This window comes from Heterodontus francisci, chromosome 2 (assembly GCF_036365525.1).
Source record: "Heterodontus francisci isolate sHetFra1 chromosome 2, sHetFra1.hap1, whole genome shotgun sequence".
Lineage (NCBI taxonomy): Eukaryota > Metazoa > Chordata > Chondrichthyes > Heterodontiformes > Heterodontidae > Heterodontus > Heterodontus francisci.
This window is the reverse complement of record NC_090372.1, coordinates 211,876,734-211,897,427: the sequence shown is the minus strand read 5'-3', so window position 1 is coordinate 211,897,427 and position 20,694 is coordinate 211,876,734. Positions and strand designations below refer to the sequence as shown.

The 20,694-nt window shown below is 45.1% G+C and overlaps 1 protein-coding gene across 6 annotated transcripts in view; it reads left to right on the top strand.

Moving 5' to 3' along the window:
- dlec1 (DLEC1 cilia and flagella associated protein) overlaps positions 1-20,694 on the top strand; it is a 191,513-nt gene that overhangs the window by 79,726 nt on the left and 91,093 nt on the right. For all 6 annotated transcript variants that reach the window (XR_010969485.1, XR_010969484.1, XR_010969483.1 and 3 more), the window contains exons 17-20: positions 50-242; positions 1,216-1,298; positions 8,057-8,231; positions 10,501-10,594. Coding sequence is in view for 3 of the 6 variants with exons in the window: in XM_068015718.1 (XP_067871819.1) it covers positions 50-242; positions 1,216-1,298; positions 8,057-8,231; positions 10,501-10,594 (545 nt within the window). In the remaining 3 variants the exon portion in view is untranslated. The remainder of the gene's footprint in view (positions 1-49; positions 243-1,215; positions 1,299-8,056; positions 8,232-10,500; positions 10,595-20,694) is intronic.

Genomic DNA, 20,694 nt, shown 5'->3' with positions numbered 1-20,694 from the left:
TTAGTAATGTGAAGAGTTTGTAGTTGCTGTAATCCACTCTTGTTTCTAGGCACGTGGAACTTTCCTTTTGCTGGCAAATACTAAAGCCTAATCTGATGTGTACTATTCCTGGAGAGTCTATCCAACCCACCAACCTGGATTATGTTCAGGATTTAAAACCAGCCTTTCACATCTGTCCAGATAACGGAGTTTTGGAGCCCCACCGGGATCACGAGTTCATCCTCAGTTATTTCCCTCAAGAGGTGAGAAGCATTTGTCTGTCTGCAGGTCTAAAATTTCCAAATCGTTGGTCAGACTTTACCACACTTTGCTACAGTTTCCCGATTACTGTGTCTTTGCCTCCTGGTAGCCCAGAGGAGTGGAAATACCATCAAGAAAAGGATGGAAATCGTGTAATTGTTTCAATATTTTGTTCAGTAGCAATCAAGCATGACAGGTACAGGAGCCTGAATCTGGTAGACACCTTTAACTCACAAAGGTCAGCTCCAGAATACATGTGCTGGTGTTGTGATCTGGAATGTATTGCCTGAAAGGCTGGTAGAAGCAGATTCAATAGTAACTTTCAAAAGGGAATTGGATAAATACAGGGTAATAGGGAATGAGCAGGGGAGTGGAACTATTTGGTAGCTCTTTCAAAGAGACAGCACATGTGTGATGGACTGAATGGTCTCCTTCTGTTCTGTAAGAGTTTATGATTCTATCCCATTATTTAACAGGTTATTTATTGATTCCTGATCCTCACTGTGTGGAAGGTGAATACATCCTACCCCATCTGTTAGCACTGGTTTCTATCTCACACAATCAGTTTGGATGAAGCAGTCTCTTTCAGCCTATTTGATTCCATTCTTCGGCAATATACACTTTTTTTTCCAATAATATCAGCTTTGGCTCAGTGGTTGCACTCTAGTCACTAAGTCAGGAGGTCACGACTTCAGGTTCCACTCCAGAGACTTGAGCACATGATCCAGGTTGAAATTCCAGGGAGTATCATTTTTCAGCTGAGGTGTTAAACTGAGGACCTGTGTGCCTGTTTAGATAAGGCTTAAAAGATAAATAATACGTACAGACCCATCAGCATCTTTGAAGGGAAAAGACCCTCTTTCACACAAAGTGTCTGAACTACCTTGTCTGTTCAGAGATGCTGACATATGCATGTATTTATGATGTTTTCTACTTTAATCTCTACTTTGAATGAAATTTTGTTTCCCTTTGCAGCTGAAGGACTATCACAGTGTGTTTTACCTTGTATTGCGAGATATTCCAGAACCTTCGAATGTCAATGAATGTAACACCAGTAGGTAAGTTACGTGTGTGCTGTTGCCCCTGTCTCATGCCACACCACTTGATCAGCGCTCGTACTAGCAACGGATTGGTGGCGAGGTGGATTTCTACCCCTAGGACTTGATGTTAGGTACGTAGGCCAGTGGCCTAGATCCAGCACTCTTCAGCATTTAAGGGGATACCAGATAAGCACACGAGGGAGAATGAAATAGAAGGTTATGCTGATAGGGTGTGATGAAGAGGTGTGGGAGGAGGCTCATGTGGAGCAAAACACCAGCATGGACGAGATAGAAACATCCAGATGTCCCATCCTGAAAAAAAAGTGATCTGAAAGTTAAAAGAAGATGCCAGTCTTCAATTTTCTGTGGGCTCCCTTGGACCTTCCAACCTGTAAGCCCTGCTGCCAGGATTCTGGGCAACCTGTGTATTTGCATGTTTCCACGATTTTGTACTGGAAGATAGAGATGGGGGGACTGGAAGCACTCTATGTTGCCTCATTACCTTGGCAGTGCATATATTGCAGGCACAAGTCCAGACCTTCCAATCCCATCCCACCCTCCCCCTCCATCCACCCTCACCTAAGAAACCCTGAAACACTGCAAAGGGAATGGAGACCCATCTTAATGATGTCACACACAATGGAAGTGCGATGATCCAACATTCAGGGGATAACTCTGAAGAGTTATGAAAAAACAAATTTTGTATTTAAAAAATGAACCTTTATTTTAAAAAGTGAACAATGGTCCAAAATGGCCACTGAAGAAAAAAAGGATAAGCCTTTTGTGTATTCAAACAGTCTGATAAAGACAAACAACAAATCTTCAAAGCCAAAAGGTGTAATGAAACCCATCTTACACCTAGATTAGATATACAGCACTGAAACAGGCCCTTCGGCCCACCGAGTCTGTGCCGAACATCAACCACCCATTTATACTAATCCTACACTAATCCCATATTCCTACCAAACATCCCCACCTGTCCCTATATTTCCCTACCACCTACCTATACTAGTGACAATTTATAATGGCCAATTTACCTATCAACCTGCAAGTCTTTTGGCTTGTGGGAGGAAACCGGAGCACCCGGAGAAAACCCACGCAGACACAGGGAGAACTTGCAAACTCCACACAGGCAGTACCCAGAATCGAACCCGGGTCCCTGGAGCTGTGAGGCTGCGGTGCTAACCACTGCGCCACTGTGCCGCCCTATTCTAAAAATATTCTAGAATTGGATGTCTTCTTCTAAAACAAAGGCGGTGTGAAGTACCCACATTCTGGGCCCTTGTGTGATCATCATGGGAAAGAAACCAGAGTGTCTCCTAACAAGCGTAAGAGGTGACGCAGTTTTACCTTAAAACAAAGACAGCCGGAGAGAAAGAGACTGACCCAGAAGGTGAAGCTACGATGAAAGCTGAAAAACTGGGGGGGAAAGGCAACCGAGGTATGGTTAGCTGAAACTTTTTTAAAAGATTTAAACAGGGACAAGGAATGTTCCCAAACAGGAAAGCCAAGACTGAGGGAAATGTCCCACCTAGTTGAAGTGGCATGGGGGCATACAATGGAAGCTGCGAGCAGTAGTGTCCCAGAGGATGTGGGACAAATTAGGGAAACACCTATTGCTGAAGTAAAAGGGATCTAACATACCCTAAAGTGACCCACACTTGTGAAAATCACAAGAGAACTAAAAGTGAAGTCAGTGTGGATCTACTCACTGAAGAATCACACGATCAGGTTGCAAATTCAAAACTAATCAAACTTAACAATTTAGAGTCAGAACTCAGCAAGAACAGGGGCAGGAAAGAATCCCAGATACCACGCAGGGGCTAAAAAAACAATGGATCACCCACTATCACCCTAGAAATAAGAACTATCAATGTGCCAGAACCTGAATGGTTAACACCATGTATTGTGGGAGCAGTAGTCAAAGGGTTAAAGCTTGTACAAACAGAGAATCTTGCTACAAGCTGTAACAGAATTTTGCATACTACAAGCTTCACGAACAATCACATTGTCCTGGAGATTAATATTCATAAAGTAGAACAAACTGATGTGAGAGAAACTACAACACCATGTGACAATACGTAACCAAAAGAAATGAAATGTTTGATGGTACCTCATTCAAAGGAAGGGTGATGGAAAAAACATTGGCTGGAAGCCGGAGGAGTGAATGAGATGAATGTGTAATTGTCTTACAGTTTCTTTTACCTTTTTAAGCCCAGAAAACAAAGTAAAAATGATATCCGAGGTGTTACGCACATCAGAATGATCCAATGTTCGGAAGAGTTATGAAAAAATAAACTTTGTCTTTAAAAAAATGAACCTTTATTTTAAAAAATGAACAATGATCCAAAATGGCCACCAAAGAAAAAGGAGATTAGCCTTATGTGTATTCAAACAGTCTGACAAAGACAAAGGACAAATCTTCAAAGCCAAAGGGTACTAATGAAACCCATCTCACACCCATCCTAAAAATATTCCAGAATTGAATGTCTTCTTCTAAAACAAAGGTAGTGAAAAGTAGCCATGTCCTGGGCCATTGTGTGATCACCATGGGTAAGAAACCAGAATATTTCCGAATAGGTGTTGAGAGGTGATACAGTATTACCTTAAAACAAAGACAGCCAGAGAGACAGACTCAGAAGGTGAAGCTACTTATAATAGCTGGTATTCCAGCAAGCCAGAAAGCACATGCCCTGCTGAAAAAAATCCAATATCTACAGCAGAGAGAGCTAGTAGTAACCCACCATCTTCAGAGCCTTCAATTAAGAGATAAATCTACAATCATCTCAGGCCTGCAACCATCTAGAACTCGAGTCTGAAGAGAATTCAACAGGTTTACTGTAACCCTTCTTACGAACCTACAAGAAAACATGTCGCTGTCTGTTTATTTGGAAAATAAAACCCCAACAGGCTAAACTTGTAATACCAATACACTTGCTGCAGTCAGGTGGAGAAGTGAACAGTAGGGAACCACCCACGTTACACCATGTTTTTTTTCTCCTTTTTTTCTTTATTATTTGTTTGGGGGATGTGGGCGTCACTGGCTAAACCAGCATTTATTGCCCATCCATAATTGCCCTTGAGAAGGTGGTGGTGAGCTGCCTTCTTGAACCGCTGCAGTCCTTGGGGTGTAGGTACACCAACAGTGCTGTCAGGACAGGCAGCATCCGTCATTGTCATAATGTTAGACCAGAGATGCACCAAATCTGACAGTGCATTCGCTACAAAGAATCTGGGGACCGACAGCATATCGGGAGAACCAGCAAAACCACTGGATTTACGAAACTCGGTTTCAGTTACTTTTAGCAGTGCTACCAATGGGAGTTGGCAGCACTCCTGTAACGTAAGTGTACCTTTTGAGTCCAGTCGTGCACTGTCAGTCTCCCACCTTTCTGCAAAATATCACCAGAATCAAAAAAACAATTGAAAGCTGCAGGATCGTTGCCAAGAACCCACTGAATGACCTTCAGAGAAGGGAATCTGGGACCTATCTCCTGTATGCTCCAAACGCCATCCATCCCACACCACAGTGCCCTTACAAGAGCCATTGCTTGCAGGAGGGCCCACAAGCATCTTCTCAGGGCACCCCTTGGGTTGGGAAATAAATGTGCCCTTTGCCAGCTGTGCCCTTTGCCAGGGGTCAATCTCCATTGAATAAACCAAAACATAGGGAAGATAATCCTTATGTTTATCTATTGGGTACAAAATAAAATCAAATTATACCAAGTCCAGACTATAGAAAGAGGTAGCTATGGCGATACTGGATGCATAGGTGATCATTTTCCAAAATTCTATAGATTCTGGAATGGTTCCTGCAGATTGGAAGGTCACAAATATCACCCCACTATTTAAGAAGGGAGGGAGAGAGAAAACAGGGAATTACAGACATGTTACCCTTACATTAGTAGTTCGGAAAATACTAACATCTATTCTAAAGCATGTGATAAATGGACACTTGGATAATAATGATCTGATTGGGCATAGTCAACATGGATTTATAAATGGGAAATCGTGTTTGACGAACCTGTTGGGAATTTTTTGAGGATGTTACTAACAGAATTGATAAAGGGGAGTTGGTGCATGTGGTAAACTTGGAGATTCAGAAGGCTTTTGATAAAGTCCCCCACAGGAGGCTGGTTATAAAGCATATGAGGTATTATACTGCCATGTCTCCGCTTTAAAGACGTCTGCAAACGCGACATGAAGTCCTGTGACATTGACCACAAGTCGTGGGAGTCAGTTGCCAATGATCACCAGAGCTGGCGGACAGCCATAAAGGCGGGGCTAAAGAGTGGTGAATCGAAGAGACTTAGCAGTTGGCAGGAAAAAAGACAGAAGTGCAAGGAGAGAGCCAACTGTGCAACAGCCCCGGAAACCAATTGTATCTGCAGCGCCTGTGAAAGAGTCTGTCACTCTAGAATTGGTCTTTATAGCCACTCTAGGCGCTGCTCCACAAACCACTGACCACCCCTAGGCACTTACCCATTGACTCTCGAGACAAGGAGGTCAAAGAAAGAAAGACTGGCATAGATTAAGGATTGGTTAACAGGCAGAAAGCAGAGTAGGAATAAACGGGTCATTCTCACGTTGGCAGGTTGTGACTCGTGGGGTACGCAGGGATCAGTGCTTGGGCCCCAGCTGTTCACAATATATATCAATTTGGATGTGGGGACCAAATGTAATATTTCCAAGTTCGCGGATGACACAAAACTAGGTGGGAATGTGTGTTGTGAGGAAGATGCAAAGCGGCTTCAAGGGGATTTGGACAGACTTAGTGAGTGGGCAAGAACGTGGCAGATGGAATATAATGTGGAAAAATGTGAAGTTATCCACTTTGGTAAGTGAAATAGATGTGTAAAGTAATTCTTAAATGGTAAGAGATTAGAAAGTCTAGATGTACAAAGGGACCTGGGTGTCCTTGTCAGTAAGTCACTGAAAGCTAACATGCAGGTGTAGAAGCAATTAAGAAGGCTAATGGTATATTAGCCTTTATCGCAAGAGGATTTGAGTACAGAAGTAGTGAAGTCTTGCTTCAATTGTATAGAACCTTGGTCAGACTGCACCTGGAGTACAGTGTGCATTTTTGGTCCCCTTACCTTAGGAAGGATATTATTGCCATAAAGGGAGTGCAACGAAGGTTCACCAGACTTGTTTCCAAGATGGCGGACTGTCCTATGAAGAGAGATTGGGGAAACTGGGCCTGTATTCTCTAGAGTTTCAACGAATGAGAAGTGATCTCATTGAAACCTACAAAATACTTAAAGGGATAGACAACGTAGATGCAGCTAAGATGTTTCCCCTGGTTTGGCAGTCTAGAACCAGGGGGCACAATTTCAAAATAAGGGGAAAACCACTTAGGACAGAGATGAGGAGAAATTTGTTTACTCAGAGGATTGTGAATCTTCTGGAATTTTCTACCCCAGAGGGCTGTGGAAGCTCAGTCATTGAGTAGCTAGCTAGATGGATAAAGAACTGGCTGGGCAACAGGAGACAGAGAGTAGCATTGGAAGGGAGTTTCTCAAAATGGAGACGTGTGACCAGTGGTGTTCCACAGGGATCCGTGCTGGGACCACTGTTGTTTGTGATATACATAAATGATTTGGAGGAAAGTATAGGTGGTCTGATTAGCAAGTTTGCAGACGACACTAAGATTGGTGGAGTAGCAGATAGTGAAGGGGACTGTCAGAGAATACAGCAGAATATAAATAGATTGGAGAGTTGGGCAAAAAAATGGCAGATGGAGTTCAATCAGGGCAAATGCGAGGTGATGCATTTTGGAAGATCCAATTCAAGAGTGAATTATACAATAAATGGAAAAGTCCTGGGGAAAATTGATGTACAGAGAGACTTGGGTGTTCAGGTCCATTGTTCCCTGAAGGTGGCAACGCAGGTCAATAGAGTGGTCAAGAAGGCATACGGCATGCTTTCCTTCATCGGACGGGGTATTGAGTACAAGGGTTGGCAGGTCATGTTACAGTTGTATAAGACTTTGGTTCGGCCACATTTGGAATACTGCGTGCAGTTCTGGTCGCCACATTACCAAAAGGATGTAGATGCTTTGGAGAGGGTGCAGAGGAGGTTCACCAGGATGTTGCCTGGTATGGAGGGCGCTAGCTATGAAGAGAGGTTGAGCAGATTAGGATTATTTTCATTAGAAAGATGGAGGTTGAGGGGGGACCTGATTGAGGTATACAAAATCATGAGAGGTATAGACAGGGTGGATAGCAAGAAGCTTTTTCCTAGAGTGGGGGATTCAATTACTAGGGGTCACGAGTTCAAAGTGAGAGGGGAAAAGTTTAGGGGGGATATGCGTGGAAAGTTCTTTACGCAGAGGGTGGTGGGTGCCTGGAACACGTTGCCAGCGGAGGTGGTAGACGCGGGCACGATAGCGTCTTTTAAGATGTATCTAGCCAGATACATGAATGGGCAGGAAGCAAAGAGATACAGACCCTAAGAAAATAGGCGACATGTTTAGATAGAGGATCTGGATCGGCGCAGGCTTGGAGGGCCGAAGGGCCTGTTCCTGTGCTGTAATTTTCTTTGTTCTTTGTTCTTTGAGTATGTTTAAAGCAGAGACTGACAGATTTCTAAATACCAATGACATAAAGGCATTTGAGGATAGTGTGGGAAAAAGGCATTGAAGTGGACAATCAGCCATGATCGTATTGAATGGCGGGGCAGGCTCGATGGGCTGAATGGTCTACTCCTGTCCTATGTTCCAAGCCAAAAGTACATTCCTTCCAAACTAAATCCTTTTCTTTCCTTATAAATTTCAGGAAAAATAGCTTGGAAAGATCAATGAAAACCGCTTCCGCAGCACTTAGTAACATCATAGGCACGGAGCTGGAGGTTAAAGGTTACACCGACCCATTTCAAGTCCTGTTGAAACCTTATGCCATTCTCATCCCAGGCGAGAACTACATGAACACGACTCTGAAAAAGTATTTTGAGGTCTGAATTTGAATGTCATTGTGTTAAAAAGGCAAACCAAGCAATGGGGTTCATTTCTAGAGAGATAGAATTGGAATAGCAGTGATAAATTTGTATAGAACCTTGAGTATATCACACTTGGAGTACTGCACACTGTTCTGGCCTCCATGTTATAAATGGATATAGAGGCTCTGGAGAAGGTGCACGAATGATTTACAAGAATGTTACTAAAACTGAGAAGTTATACTTATCAGGAAAGGCTTAATATGCTGGGCCTCTTCACTAGAAAAGAGAAGGCTGGGGGGGTGAATTGATAGAGGTTTTTAAAATCATGAAGGGGTTTGAAAGGGTAGATATAGAGAAGATATTTCCACATGGAGGAGTCCAAAACTAAGAACCACAAATATAAGATAGTCATTAATACATCCAATAAGGAATTCAGGAAAAAAGTCTTTACCCAGAAAGTGGTAAAAATGCAGAACTTGCTATCATGGAGTAATTGAGGTAATAGCATAGCTGTATTTAAGGGGAAGCTAGATAAGTACATGAGGGAAAAAGGAATGGAAGAATATGTTGAAAATGGTTAGATGAAGGTGGGAGAGGAGGCTTGTGTGGAGCATAAACACCAACATTGACCAGTTGGGCCGAATGGCCTGTTAATGTGCTGCAAATTCTATGTAATTGAGTAAATAGGTTTCCCTGTCAAAGCGATTACAATTAATCAGTAAATATTCTGAGAATAAATATCAATATTTTATCAGGCTGCACTGGTGGTGGTAGTAAAACAGAAAATGCTGGAAACACTGAGCAAGTCAGACAGCGTCTGAGGAGAAAGGAAAAAGGTTTAAGGTTGACCCTTCAGGTCCGTGTCCCTTCCTCAGCAGGGGAATGCCTGCCACTAACTGACCCGTCAGCCTGAGTGCCAGTCTTGGCTCAGCACTAACACTCTCACCTCTGAGTTAAATGGTCCTGGATTCAAGCTCTCCTCTAGGATGAAGCACATAATCTCGGCTGATGCTTTAGTGCTGAAGGAGTGCTGCTTTGTCTTTCCAATGAGACATTAAGTTCAGGCAGAGCCGTGTTTTAGTTGGGTGTAAAAGGTCCCATGACACTATTACGAAGAAGTGCAGCAGAGTTCTCTCTGGTATCCTGGCTAACATTTATCCCTCAACCAACATCACTACAAAACAGATTAAGATGGTCATTTCTCTGACTGCTGTGTGCAAGTTGATTGCACTTCAAAAGTCATACACTGACTGCAAGATGATTTGGGATGTGAAAGCTGTTATGTAAATACAAGCTCTTTCTTTCTGAATTTCCAAGTTGTGCAAGGCCGCCCACTCCAGCAGCATTGAGAGGTGGAGAGCATTGATGAGAACAATGTGTAGATGGGTGCAAAGGAGAGACAAAATAAGCTGACTTAATTGCTGACCAGTGACACCTTGTGGGAAAATGCACATTTGTGAACATCAGTTGAGGACAGCATCGAGCTCAGTTCCAATGCTTTCCACAGTTGATTAGCCCACTGAGTCACATGTGAAGAATAACCAATTCAGTGAGGTGCCGCAGGGTGTGTGGACTGCATCCAGCCATTCCTTGCCGGCCTCCCTCTTGGCATGCGAAAGCCTCCGAGGGTGACTGCTCGCTTACCCTCTTTGACCTCCCTCTGCCTTCAGCTTGCTGCTCTTCTATGATGCCAGAAGAGACTGGGACTCAGCATTGAATGTGCAGGCTGGGTTTGTCTTCTTTGGCACAGAGGAGGCTGAGGGGAGATTTAATTTAGGTGTACAAAATTATGAGGGGCCTAGATAGAGTGGATAAGAAGGATCTATTGCCATTAGCAAAGAAGTCAATAATCAGGGGCCATAGACTTAAAGTAATTGGCAGAAGTATTAGAGGGGAGTCGAAGAGACTTTTTTTCACACAGAGGGTGTTGGGGTTCTGGAACTCACTGCCTGAAAGGGTGGTAGAGGCAGAAACCCTCATCATTTTTTAAAAAATACTGAGATATGTTAACGAAGTGCTGTAACCTACAGAGCTACAGACCAAGAGCTGGGAAGTAGGATTAGGCAGAATGTTACTCCTTGATTGGCACAGACTCTATTGGCCGAATGGTCTCCTCTGTGCCATTCTATATTCCACATGTTGGTGGTATCCTAAATGGCCCATCAATTTAATCAGAAAGTATTTTAGAAAGAAAAACATGAATGACTTGAAACAATCCTGTCTGTACCGTACTAGGTAATTCAGAACAAATGCGTTCAGTTGTCTTGTGTGCTGTTATCTGCAGATGTGGAATAACAGCAAATCTACCATCTACTATGAGTGGGAGAGTGTGCACGACAATCACATCTTGGAAGTACTGCCATCTTCTGGAACAATAGGTAATACCATGTTATGGAGAAAATACTTTGTGTTCCTTTGAAAATCTAACACCTCTATTCAAAAAAGGAGGAAAAGAGAAAACGGAACCACAGGCCAGTTAGTTTGACATCAGCCGTTGGAAAAGTGCTGGAATATTTTATTAAGGAAGTCTTAACAATGTACTTAAAAAATCATAGTACAATCAGAGTCAACACCGTTTTTCGAAAGAAAAATTCAGTTTGACAATTTTATTAAGGTTTTCTGAGGACGTAACCAGTAGGGGAGATAAAAGGAAGCCAATCGATGTAGTATACTTGGATTTCCAAAAGGCATTCAATAAGGTGCAACACAAGAGCTTAAAACGCAAGATAAGGGCTCATGGAGTCGCTGGTTATATATTAGCATGGATAGAGGATTGGTTAACAGACAAGAAGCAGTAGGGGTTTTTATTATACATTCATGGGATGTGGGCATCGCTGGCCAGGCCAGCATTTATTGCCCATCCCTAATTGCCCTTGAGAAGATGGTGGTGCCTTCTTGAACCGCTGCAGTCCATGTGGGGTAGGTACACGCACAGTGCTGTTCGGAAGGGAGTTCCAGGATTTTGACCCAGCGACAGTGAAGGAACGGTGATATAGTTCCAAGTCAGGATGGTGTGTGACTTGGAGGGGAACTTGCAGGTGGTGGTGTTCCCATGTATATGCTGCTCTTGTCCTTCTAGTTGGTAGAGGTCGCGGGTTTGGAAGGTGCTGTCTACGGAGCCTTGGTGCATTGCTGCAGTGCATCTTGTAGATGGTACACACTGCTGCCACTGTGCATCGGTGGTGGAGGGAGTGAATGTTTGTAGATGGGGTGCCAATCAAGCAGGCTGCTTTGTCCTGGATGGTGTTGAGCTTCTTGAGTGTTTTTGGAGCTGAACCCATCCAGGCAAGTCGAGAGTATTCCATCACACTCCTGACTTATGCCTTGTAAATAGTGGACAGGCTTTGGGGAGTCAGGAGGTGAGTTACTCGCCTCAGGATTCCTAGCCTCTGACCTGCTCTTGTAGCCACGGTATTTATATGGCTACTCCAGTTCAGTTTCTAGTCAATGGTAACCCCTAGGATGTTTATAGTGGGGGAATCCAGCAATGGTAATGCCATTGAATGCCAAGGGGAGATGGTTAGATTCTCTCTTGTTGGAGATGGTCGTTGCCTGGCACTTGTGTGACAGAAAGGTTACTTGCCACTTATCAGCCCAAGCCTGGATATTGTCCAGGTCTTGCTACATTTCTACTCGGACTGCTTCAGTATCTGAGGAGTCACGAATGGTGCTGAACATTGTGCAATCATCAGTGAACATCCCCACTTCTGACCTTATGATTGAAGGAAGGTCATTGATGAAGCAGCTGAAGATGGTTGGGCCTAGGACACTACCCTGAGGAACTCCTGCAATGATGTCCTGGACCTCAGATGATTGACCTCCAGCAACCACAACCATCTTCCTTTGTGCTAGGTATGACTCCAGCCAGCGGAGGGTTTTCCCCCTGATTCCCATTGACCTCAGTTTTGCTAGGGCTCCTTGATGCCATACTCAGTCAAATGCTGCCTTGATGTCAGGGGCAGTCACTCTCACCTCACCTCTTGAGTTCAGCTCTTTTGTCCATGTTTGAACCAAGGCTGTAATGAGGTCAGGAGCTGAGTGGCCCTGGCGGAACCCAAACTGAACGTCACTGAGCAGGTTATTGCTTAGGAAGTGCCGCTTGATGGCATTGTTGATGACACCTTCCATCACTTTACTGATGATTGAGAGTAGGCTGATGGGGTGGTAGTTGGCCGGGTTGGACTTGTCCTGCTTTTTGTGTACAGGACATACCTGGGCAATTTTCCACATTGCAGGGTAGATGCCAGTGTTGTAGCTGTACTGGAACAGCTTGGCTAGGGGCGTAGCAAGTTCTGGAGCACACGTCTTCAGTACTATTGCCGGAATATTGTCACGCCCCATAGCTTTTGCAGTATCCAGTGCCTTCGGTCGTTTCTTGATATCACGCGGAGTGAATCGAATTGGCTGAAGTCTGGCATCTGTGATGCTGGGGACTTCAAAAGGAGGCCGAGATGGATCATCAACTTGGCACTTCTGGCTGAAGATTGTTGCAAATGCTTCAGCCTTATCTTTCGCACTGATGTGCTGGGCTCTCCCATCATTGAGGATGGGGATATTTGTGGAGCCACCTCCTCCAGTTAGTTGTTTAATTGTCCACCACCATTCACAGCTGGATGTGGCAGGACTGCAGAGCTTAGATCTGATCTGTTGGTTATGGGATCGCTTAGCTCTGTCTATCGCATGCTGCTTACGCAGTTTGGTATGCAAGTAGTCCTGGGTTGTAGCTTCACCTGGTATGCCTGGTGCTGCTCCTGGCATGCCCTCCTGCACTCTTCATTGAACCAGTGTTGGTCGCCTGGCTTGATGGTAATGGTAGAGTGGGGGATATGCTGGGCCATGAGGTTACAGATTGTGGTTGAGTACAATTCTGTTGCTGCTGATGGCCCACAGCGCCTCATGGATGCCCAGTTTTGCATTGCTAGATCTGTTCGAAATCTATCCCATTTAGCACGGTGATAGTGCCACACAACAAGATGGACGGTATCCTCAATGTGAAGGTGGGACTTCGTCTCCACAAGGACTGTACGGTGGCCATTCCTACCAATACTGTCATGGACAGATGCATCTGCGACAGGCAGATTGGTGAGGACGAGGGCAAGTATGTTCTTCCCTCGTGTTGGTTCCCTCACCACCTGCCGCAGACCCAGTCTAGCAGCTATGTCCTTTAGGACTCGGCCAGCTCGGTCAGTAGTGGTGCTACCGAGCCACTCTTGGTGATGGACAGTGAAGTCCCCCACCCAGAGTACATTTTGTGCCCTTGCCACCCTCAGTGCTTCCTCCAAGTGGTGTTCCACATGGAGGAGTACTGAGTCATCAGCTGAGGGAGGGCGGTAGGTGGTAATCAGTAGGAGGTTACCTTGCCCATGTTTGACCTGATGCCATGAGACTTCATGGTAAATGGTTCATTTTCAAGTTGGCAGGCTGTAACTGGTAGAGTGCCGCAAGGATCAGTGCTGGGCCCTAAGATGAGAGGCTGAGTAAATTGGGCCTGTACACTCTGGAGTTTAGAAGAATGAGAGATGATCTCATTGAAATGTGCAAGATTCTGAATGGGCTTGACAAGGAGGTTCTTTCCCCTGACTGGAGAATCTAGAACATGGGGGCATAGTCTTAGGATAAGTAGATCATTTGAACTATCATGAGGAGGGTTTGAATCTCTGGAATTCTCTACCCTAGAGAGTTATGGATGCTGCATTGTTAAGCATATTGAAGGCTGAGATAGACAAATTTTTGGTCACTCATAGAATGAGGAGAGGATGGGAAAGTGAATTTGAGGCAGATGAGCCATGACCGTATTGAATGGCAGAGCAGGCTCAAGGGGGCCGTAGAGCCTACCCCTGCTCCTATTTCTTACGTTCCTATGAGAAAGTATACCCTTTGGACTGGATTTTATTATCTGCATAAAATGGTGGCGGTCCTGCCCGTGAGGTTAGTGGCCGCGCCGCTGTGATTTCATGGCGGGCGGTCATTTAACATAATGACAGCGGCTGTCCCTCCTAATCACATGGCGAGGGCGGCAATGGCGATGCTGTTGACGGCGCCGCCTGATGTTAGATTGCAGAGTTCTCTCCTTCCCTCCCAACAGTACCCACTTGCAGTGTTCCATCCCTTCCCCCCTCAACAGTATCCACTTAACATAGACATAGAACAGTACAGCACAGTACAGGCCCTTCGGCCCACCATGTTGTGCCGAACCTTTAACCTACTCTCGGATCAAACTACCTACATACGCTTCATACTACTATCATCCATGTACCTATCCAAGAGTCGCTTAAATGTCCCTAATGTATCTGCTTCTACTACCACCGCTGGCAGTGCATTCCACGCACCCACCACTCTCTGTGTAAAGAACCTACCTCTGACATCTCCCCGAAACCTTCCTCCAATCACCTTAAAATTATGCCCCCTGGTGATAGCCCTTTCCACCCTGTGAAAAAGTCTCTGACTATCCACTCTATCTATGCCTCTCATCATCTTGTACCCCTCTATCAAGTCACCTCTCATCCTTCTTCGCTCCAATGAGAAAAGCCCTAGCTCCCTCAACCTTTCTTGATAAGACATGCCCTCCAGTCCAGGCAGCATCCTGGTAAATCTCCTCTGCACCCTCTCTAAAGCTTCCACATCCTTCCTATAATGAGGCGACCAGAACTGAACACAATATTCCAAGTGTGGTCTAACCAGGGCTTTATAGAGCTGCAGCATAACCTCGCAGCTCTTAAACTCAATCCCCCTGTTAATGAAAGCCAACACACCATACGCTTTCTTAACAACCCTATCAACTTGGGTGGCAACTTTGAGCGATCTATGGACATGGACCCCAAGATCCCTCTGTTCCTCCACACTGCCAAGAATCCTGTCTTTAAGCCTGTATTCTGCATTCAAATTCAACCTTCCAAAATGAATCACTTCACACTTTTCCAGGTTGAACTCCATCTGCCACTTCTCAGCCCAGCTCTGCATCCTGTCAATGTCCCGTTGCAACCTACAACAGCCTTCCACACTATCCACAACTCCAGCAACCTTCGTGTCATCGGCAAACTTGCTAACCCAGCCTTCCACTTCCTCATCCAAGTCATTTATAAAAATCACAAAGAGCAGAGGTCCCAGAACAGATCCCTGCGGAACACCACTGGTCACCGAGCTCCAGGCTGAATACTTTCCATCTACTACCACCCTCTGTCTTCTATGGGCCAGCCAACTTTCCCAGTATCCTAAGCCTCCTTACTTTCTGAATGAGCCTACCACGGGGAACCTTATCAAACGCCTTGCTAAAATCCATTGCTAAAATCCACATACACCACATCCACTGCTCTTCCTTCATCAACGTGTTTTGTCACATCTTCAAAGAATTCAATAAGGCTTGTGAGGCATGACTTGCCCCTCACAAAGCCATGCTGACTGTCTCTAAATAAACTATGCTTTTCCAAATAATCATAAATCCTGCCTCTCAGAATCCTCTTCAATAATTTGCCCACTACCGACGTAAGACTGACTGGTCTATAATTCCCAGGGTTATCCCTATTCCCTTTCTTGAACAAGGGAATAACATTTGCCACCCTCCAATCATCTGGTACTACTCCAGTGGACAGTGAGGACGCAAAGATCATCGCCAAAGGTGCGGAAATCTCTTCCCTCGCTTCCCGTAATATCCTTAGGTATATCCCGTCTGGCCCCAGGGACTTATCTGTCCTCATGTCTTTCAAAATTTCCAGCACATCCTCCCTCTTAACATCAACCTGTTCGAGCATATCTGCCTGTTTCACGCTGTCCTCACAAACGACCAGGTCCCTCTCACTGGTGAATACTGAAGCAAAGTATTCATTAAGGACCTCCCCTACCTCCTCCGACTCCAGGCACAAGTTCCCTCCACTATCCCTGATCGGCCCTACCCTCACTCTGGCCATCCTCTTGTTCCTCACAGAAGTGTAGAACGCCTTGGGATTTTCCTTAATCCTACCCGCCAAGACTTTTTCATGTCCCCTTCTAGCTCTCCTAAGTCCATTCTTCAGTTCCTTCCTGGCTACCTTGTAACCCTCTAGAGCCCTGTCTGATCCTTGCTTCCTCAACTTTAAGTAAGCTTCCTTCTTCCTCTTGACTAGCTGTTCCACATCTCTTGTCATCCAAGGTTCCTTCACCCTACCATCCCTTCCTTGCCTCATCGGGACAAACCTATCCAGCAGTCGCAGCAAGTGCTCCCTAAACAACCTCCACATTTCTGTCGTGCATTTCCCTGAGAACATCTGTTCCCAATTTATGCTCCCCAGTTCCTGCCTAATAGCATTGTAATTTCCCCTCCCCCAATTCAATATTTTCCTATCCCGTCTGCTCCTGTCCCTCTCCCTGACTATAGTAAAGGTCAGGGAGTTGTGATCACTATCACCGAAATGCTCTCCCACCGAGAGATCTGCCACCTGACCTGGTTCGTTGCCAAGCACCAAATCCAACATAGCCTCCCCTCTAGTCGGCCTATCTACATATTGAGTCAGGAATCCTTCCTGGACACACCTGACAAAAACTGCTCCATCCAAACTATTTGCACTAAGGAGGTTCCCTCCCTTTCCCCCAACAGTTTCCACTTGAAGAGTTCCCTCCCTTCCCCCTCCCCCAACAGCATCCACTTGCAGAGTTCCCTGTTTTCCCCCCAACAGTATCCACTTGCAGAGTTCCATCCCTTCCCCCCCCAACAGTATCCACTTGCAGAGTTCCTTCCTTCCCCCACAACAGTATGCACTTGAAGAGTTCCCTCCTTTTTTCCCCAACAGTATCCACTTGAAGAGTTCCCTCCTTTTTTCCCCAACAGTATCCACTTGAGGAGTTCGCTCCTTTCCTCCCCAACAGTATCCACTTGAGGAGTTCCCTCCTTTCCTCCCCAACAGTATCCACTTGAAGAGTTCCCTCCTTTCCTCCCCAACAGTATCCACTTGAAGAGTTCCCTCCTTTCCTCCCCAGCAGTATCCACTTGAGTTCCTTCCTTTCCCCCCCAACAGTATCCACTTGAAGAGTTCCCTTTTTTCCTCCCCAACAGTATCCACTTGCAGAGTTCTCTCCTTTCCCCCACAACAGTATCCATTTGCAGAGTTCCCTCCTTCCCCCCCCCCCCCCCCCCCCACCCCCCCAACAGTATCCACTTGCAGAGTTCTCTCCTTTACCACCCAACAGTATCCACTTGCGGAGTTCACTCTTTCCTCCCCGACAGTATCCACTCGCAGAGTTCCCTCCTTTCCCTCCCAACAGTATGCACTTGCAGAGTTCACTCTTTCTCCCCCCCAATGGTATGCACTTGCAGCGGTCCCTCCTTCCCTCACATCTGCAGATTGAGCTCAACAGCAATGTCCAATGTGAAAAAAAAATTCCACAAGATAACAATGGATAACTTACCTAACCTTTGCAGGCACCAATGACTCTTGCCTTGGTGGTGCCAGCTTTTCAAAGACGGGGAAGTGAAGGCATGTGAGTTTTTTTATATTCGTTTGTGGGATGTGGCGTCGCTGGCTCGGCCAGCATTTATTGTCCATCACTAATTGCCCTTGAGAAGGTGGTGGTGAGCTGCCTTCTTGTACCGCTGCAGTCCATGTGGGGTAGGTAGACCCACAGTGCTAGCGGTTAGATACAACTGAGTGGCTTGCTAGGCCACTTCAGAGGGCATGTAAGAGTCAACCACATTGCTGTGGGTCTGGAGTCACATGTAGGCCAGACCAGGTAAGGACATCAGCTTTCCTTCCCTAAAGGACATTAGTGAATCAGATGGGTTTTTACAACAATCGACAATGGTTTCATGGCCATCATTAGACTAGCTTCTTTTTAAATTCCAGATTTATTAATTGAATTCAAATTCCACCTTCTGCTGTGGTGGGATTCAAACCCAAGTCCACAGAGCAATACCCTGGGTCTCTGGGTTACTAGTCCAGTGACAATACCACTAAGCCACTGCCTCCCCTTATGGTACACGCTGCTGCCACTTTGTGTCGGTGGTGGAGGGAGTGAATGTTGAAGGTGGTGGATGGGGTGCCAATCAAACAGGCTGCTTTGTCCATAGGACCATACAAATTAGGAGCAGAAGTAGGCCATTTGACCCCTTGAGCCTGCTCCACCATTCAATAAGATCATGGCTGATCTGTTTCTGTCTCGAATTCCACACTCCCATCTATCCCCGATAATCTTTGATTCCCTTGCCTAACAAGAATCTATCTACCTCCACCTTAAAAATATTCAATGTCTCTGCCTCCACCACCTTCTGAGACAGAGTGTTCCAAAGTCACGACCCTCTGAGAGAAAAAAATTCTCTTCATCTCTGTCCTAAAAGGGCAACCCCTAATTTTAAAATAATGCCCCCTAGTTCTGGACTAACCCACAAGAGGAAACATCCTGTGTTGTTGGAGCTGCACCCATCCAGGAAAGTGGAGAGTATTCCATCACACTCCTGACTTGTGCCTTGTAATTGGTGGATAGGCAGTGGGGAAACAGGAGATGAGTTACATGTCGCAGAATTCCCAGCCTTTGACCTGCTCTTGTAGCCACACTATTTATGTGGCTGGTCCAGTTCAGTTTCTGGTCAATGGTGACCCCCAGGATGTTGATATTGGGGGGGATCAGTGATGGTAATACCATTGAACATCAAGGAGAGATGGTTAGATTCTCTCTTGTTTGAGATGGTCATTGCCTGGCACTTGTGTGGTGCAAATGTTACTTGCATATTGTGCATAAAATTACAAACGCCTGGTAAGAGCATGGTGAATTAGATACAAATTCATATAAAACAGTATGTAACAAATTTAAATTACGATCCTGTTGCATTGCGACAGTGGTTCTGTCACGGAGTTTTTCCGCCTCCGAGAAAATCAGAAACTGGCATTACGACTTCAGGTTCTATGGCGGACAACTCTGTGTCGATTTTGTGGCCTCCCACGCCAAAAAACCTGCCTTCTAACGGAGCATAAAATCCAGCCCACTGTCTCCAGTGTCAGCCGTAGCTCAGTTGTATTACTCTTGGCTCTGGCTTAGAAAGTTGTCGGTTCAAGTTCCACTTCAGAATCTGGAGCACACCCCAGTTCAGTACAGCGGAGTGCTGCACTGTTGCAGATACCATGTTTCGAATGAGATGCTAAACTGAGGCCCCATCTGCTCTCTCAAGTGGATGTAAAAGATCCTGCAGCACTTTTCAAAAAAGTGCCCGTGAGTTCTCCCTGGTGTCCTGGCCAATATTTATCCCACAGCCAACAACACTAAAACAGATTGTTTGGCTAATATCATATGGATGTTTGTGGGATCTTGTTGTGTGCAAATTAGCTGCTGCATTAGTACAGTGACTACACTTCAAAAGTACTTCAGCTGTAAATTGCTTTTGGATGTTCTGAGGTTGTGAAAGCTGCTATATAAATGCAAATCTTTTTTTCTTCTTTCTCTCTGCCTGCCCTGTGTTGTGGCTTTTCCTCCACACTATCAGAGTTCCTATTCCTCTGAACTTTTTTCACTAGTTACTGCTCACCTAAAATTATGCTGCCTGTTGTACTCTGCCTTCTCCCTGCATCCTCACCGTTTTGAAATCAAGACTCAGAACATTGTCTCCCAGTTTAAAACACATCTGGAGTTGTGCATTCAGTTTTGGGCACCCGATCTCAAGCACGATATTTTGGCCTTGAAGAAGGAGCCGTGCAGGTTCACTAGAATAATATTGGGACTAAGAAGTTTAAATTATTAGGACTGTTTGCATAGACTAGGCTTGTATTCCATTGAGTACAGAAGATTAAGGGATGATCTAGCCAAGGTATTTAAGACGATTAAAGGATTTGATAGCATAGATAGCGAGAAACTATTTGTTTTGGTGGAGGAATCCAGACAAGGGAGCATGACCTTAAAATTCGAGCTATACCATTCAGGAGGATGATATCAGGAAGCACTTCTTCACACAAATGTGGTGGAAATCTGAAACTTTCTCCCCCGAAAGCTGTTGAGGCTCAGGGTCAATTGAAAATTTCAAAACTGAGATTAACAGATATTTGTTAAACAATGGTAATGGCTTACGGAACCAAGGCAGCTAAATTGAGTTCAGATACAGATCAGCCACAATCCAATTGAACGGTAAAAGAGATTCGAAGGACTGAATGGCCTACTCCTGTTCCTATGTTCTTAAGATCTCAAAACTATGGATCTTGCAACCTGCAGTCTTACCTCTCTCTTATAATCGTTAGGCTCTTGAAACTCAAAATTGTTACGTGCTAAATACTAGATCCTGATTCCCTGAATCTTTTCTTCTATCCTGTTACTCTCCTAATTCAGGTTGTGTCATCCCGTGAGTCTTGGTCATTCATCTTGGTTTCTCGCATTTAAAAATAAAGCTTTGTGCGATACGAGTAAAATATTTTTAAAAGTCTTCAACCAGCTGCTTCATTGGGAATGTGATGGTTCAGTCTACGTAGAAATTAACAAATATTTGGAAATGTGCCCTGAGGGACAAAATGTTTGAGGAGCCGGAGTGACG